Consider the following 3,353-nt stretch of genomic DNA (forward strand, 5'->3'; position numbering starts at 1 on the left):
GAATGATATTACTAGAGCCAAGATCACTTTATATTCCCTCTAGGAAATTATTAATGCTCTTAGGGACATAAATAGACCTAAAAATACCCTTTAGTCATATAGTAGTGCATTGAGGTTGTTTCATGCTAATGCTCTTATCATGTGTGAAAATGGTTAAGAGTCTCTAAATAGACTCAGTAGTTTGTCTACACACGAGGTCTTTCCACCATTTTAGCAGGACGTTAAGGTTTGTGGAGGGTTACCAGCTAACCTTTGCATGAATGATGTTCAAGATTCATGATACCATATCATCTTTCATGTTATTATGTTTGGTGAGGTTGCTCCTATTGAAACCGATAATTTACTTCTTAGACAATGTAAGCTAGTTAAGAAAGATGTTCACTCGAAAGCTCAATTAAGCCATTCAGGAGATCCTACGGCACCAGGTTATGTGAACTTCCTCTAAACCACATTTTGGTTTATGACATGCAGGAAAACTACCTTAGGTACTTTAGGAACTCCCAAAAGCTTAGATAGTTGTACTAGGTTTGAACTTCCTGGACTCGAGACGAAAACCAATAATAACTAACTAAGTCATGGATGCAATAAGTAGATTACTTATTGAGTTTATTTATGCTGCGAAGATATTACCTAGGTGATAGTTTATTTATTGGTCCACCTGGAAAATTTTTGGGAGTCATGCCGCCACCAAGGAGGATTTTTGGTACTTAGTTTGTATTTTGTTTTCCATGCTAGTTTTTTAATTAAATCTAAAATGGTAAATGTATTGGTTTATATTTTTTTAAAAAAAAATGTTTTATTGTTTTAAAGTTTGCAAGAAAAAAAAAATTCATCTTACTTTTCCATATCTATTTGTCAGTCCTCTTGCAATTTTTAATTTAAAGTTCAAGAAAAGAGTAAGGGTAGAACATAGATCTAAGTCATGCATAAGATTTGTATGTTTTGAATATATACTTTGTTTTCTATATGTTTGTTAATGATTTCTACATGTCTTTTTTTTATAAATTTTTGTTGAATTATATCAAAATCTATTTGATCAACTATTGTTTTTTAAATTATAGAAATTATCGAGTCGATTTTCATTCCAAGTCAGGAGTGTTTGTATCTTCTATATCTCAATGTTAAGTAGGTCAGTCAATGGTAAGAAATAAAAAGGCAGAACCACTAAATCTTTCAAAAACATTAAATTTCAAACTCCCTTCTCCCGTTTCCACAATTTGTTTTACTAGTCATGCAATTGTCTTTGAGAATATATTTATAAATGGTCACGTATTCAAGTAATCCTTACTTACAAAAGAATGAAACATCTGCAACACAAAATCAAAACCTTGAGCAGTTTCTCTTATTTACTTCGATCATCAGTTATCTTTTTGTGTTCATTGTTCCTATCATCGGCAGAATATAATTCCACGTTCGACTGCGTAACCCCTATGTCATCTCTGTATTTCTTATATACATCGCCTTTGTAGAAGTCTCGAGTTCTATAAGCTAGCACAAACGAAGCCATCGCTCCAAACAAAGTCACTGCAGCCAAAATCATGAACGATTCACTAAAGCAATGAGTTCCAGTGCAAGTTAGGCCCTTCCCGTTCTTCACATTTCCAATTTTAGTGGCTTCTGCATCGTAAAACCTCCCTATTACTTCCACGTTCATTATATAAGATCCAAGTGGGACAGCCAGTTGCCCACAGTTGAGCAGTGTCGAGTAATGTTTGAGGCCGAAGAGATCAGAGATTATGGCGAATATCAATGGAGTTTGGGCTCCAAGGCCAAACCCAATGATCAATGAAGCTATATAGACTGAATTTATATAAGGGAAAGCGATGGAGAGCAAGCCGGTGCAGGTGAAAAGTTGTGTAAGACCGAACATGAAAGGGCGAGGTAATTTGTATTTGGTCATAAGGGTTTCAGAGATGAAACCAGAGAAGACTCGACCAAAGAAATTGAATATAGAAATCCATGAAACCAGTATACTTATGGAATGGTTTGGATATTCAAGTGACTCGGCGATCTGCCCAAGATTGTCAATGGCTGCAACGGAGGACCCACATGCAGAAACAGTTGCTATGAAAATAAGAGTCATATCTTTGCTTAGAAGAGCTTGCAAAATGCTGAAATCTTCTCCTCTTTTGGGCTTCTTACATACATTTGAGACACTCGGCAAAGAAATTTCCTCAAGTTGTTCATGGGGAATCGAAACAAGAACAGAAGGATTCATAGTTTGTTTATCGAGTTTGAAGAGAAAAAGTTCTTCTTTAATAGCTATCAGAAGGGGCAGACAGATTAAGAGGACGATGACCGCGACGCCACTGGCATAGCCAGCCTGAGAGAAAACAATGTTTCTCTGGGTTATGGTGAGAAACAAGAGGAACACCGCTATCGCTATGGAAACGTAAAGCAAGTGGTAGAACACTTTGAGCTCCTGTGGATGCTTTCGAGCTTTGATTGTCCGAATTGGAAGAAAACACAAGGAACATACAATGGAGGGTAGCCATGAAAGAAGGAGGAGAAGATCCATAGAATTTTGGTTGCCGTAAATTGCTAAATTAATTTGAGTTAGGATGGCTCCACCGAGGCCAACGAAACCCTTGAGAAGGCCCAAAATGATACCGCGTTGATCAGGAAAATTTCCTACGCTGGTGACCATAACAGCGGTGTTGGGGAAGTTCTGTGAATTAGAAGTAATATAGATGTAAACAAACATTAGCCATAATTGGGGTTTCGAGACGTAGTTAGAAACTGAGAGCCAAATCATAAAGTAGCTGAAGAAATTGGAGGATATCCCCACAAGGAAAAGCATCCACGGCGGAGCCACCTCGGCGAAAAGCCCGGCAAAAACTCCAAGGTTGGAGCCGAGATCTTTAGCGAATCCCAAGGTATTAAGTTGGGTTTGATTGTAGTCAAATTTTGTTTTTAGGAGTTTGGAGTATGTTCCGAACAAATAAGGTGAACCACAGCCGATCATGATTAGAAAAGAGGTGAATACTGAAAACCAACGTCCTTCAACGACTTGTTTCACAAATAGCCAACTTTCTCCTCCACGGTTGTTGCCCATGGTCACCAATTGGGCTAATGGACGCTAGAATTTGATTATTGATTAAGAATAAGAGGAGTCAGTGTTGGCTGAGAATGGAGAATGGAGAATGGAGAATGAAAATTGGGAATGAGATTTTGGTTCCCAATTTGGTGCCCTATAAAGGAAATTCAGTTCCACAGTTTATGTACCAAACATCTTACCTAACGTAACAAAAGCAGAGTTTAATGATGGAAAATGGTTTTGCAAGCCGAAACAAACAGCAACTTCCTCTCCTACACCCTGTCAACAATGAGCTTTTCCGGTGAACTTGGACAAG

The 3,353-nt window shown here is 37.8% G+C and overlaps 1 protein-coding gene across 1 annotated transcript; it reads right to left on the reverse strand.

The window, feature by feature from the left end:
• Positions 1–1,342: 1,342 nt before the first annotated feature.
• Positions 1,343–3,055, reverse strand: LOC111464768. The gene has a single exon (XM_023109000.1). The coding sequence runs from the start codon at positions 3,053–3,055 to the stop codon at positions 1,343–1,345; it is 1,713 nt and encodes a 570-aa protein (XP_022964768.1).
• Positions 3,056–3,353: the final 298 nt, after the last annotated feature.

Source organism: Cucurbita moschata, unplaced genomic scaffold, assembly GCF_002738365.1.
Source record: "Cucurbita moschata cultivar Rifu unplaced genomic scaffold, Cmos_1.0 Cmo_Scf00031, whole genome shotgun sequence".
Lineage (NCBI taxonomy): Eukaryota > Viridiplantae > Streptophyta > Magnoliopsida > Cucurbitales > Cucurbitaceae > Cucurbita > Cucurbita moschata.

What these genes read in the sequence shown, in the direction of transcription:
- LOC111464768 (XM_023109000.1), bottom strand. Translation starts at nt 3,055, where the DNA reads ATGGGCAACAACCGTGGAGGAGAAAGTTGGCTATTTGTGAAACAAGTC.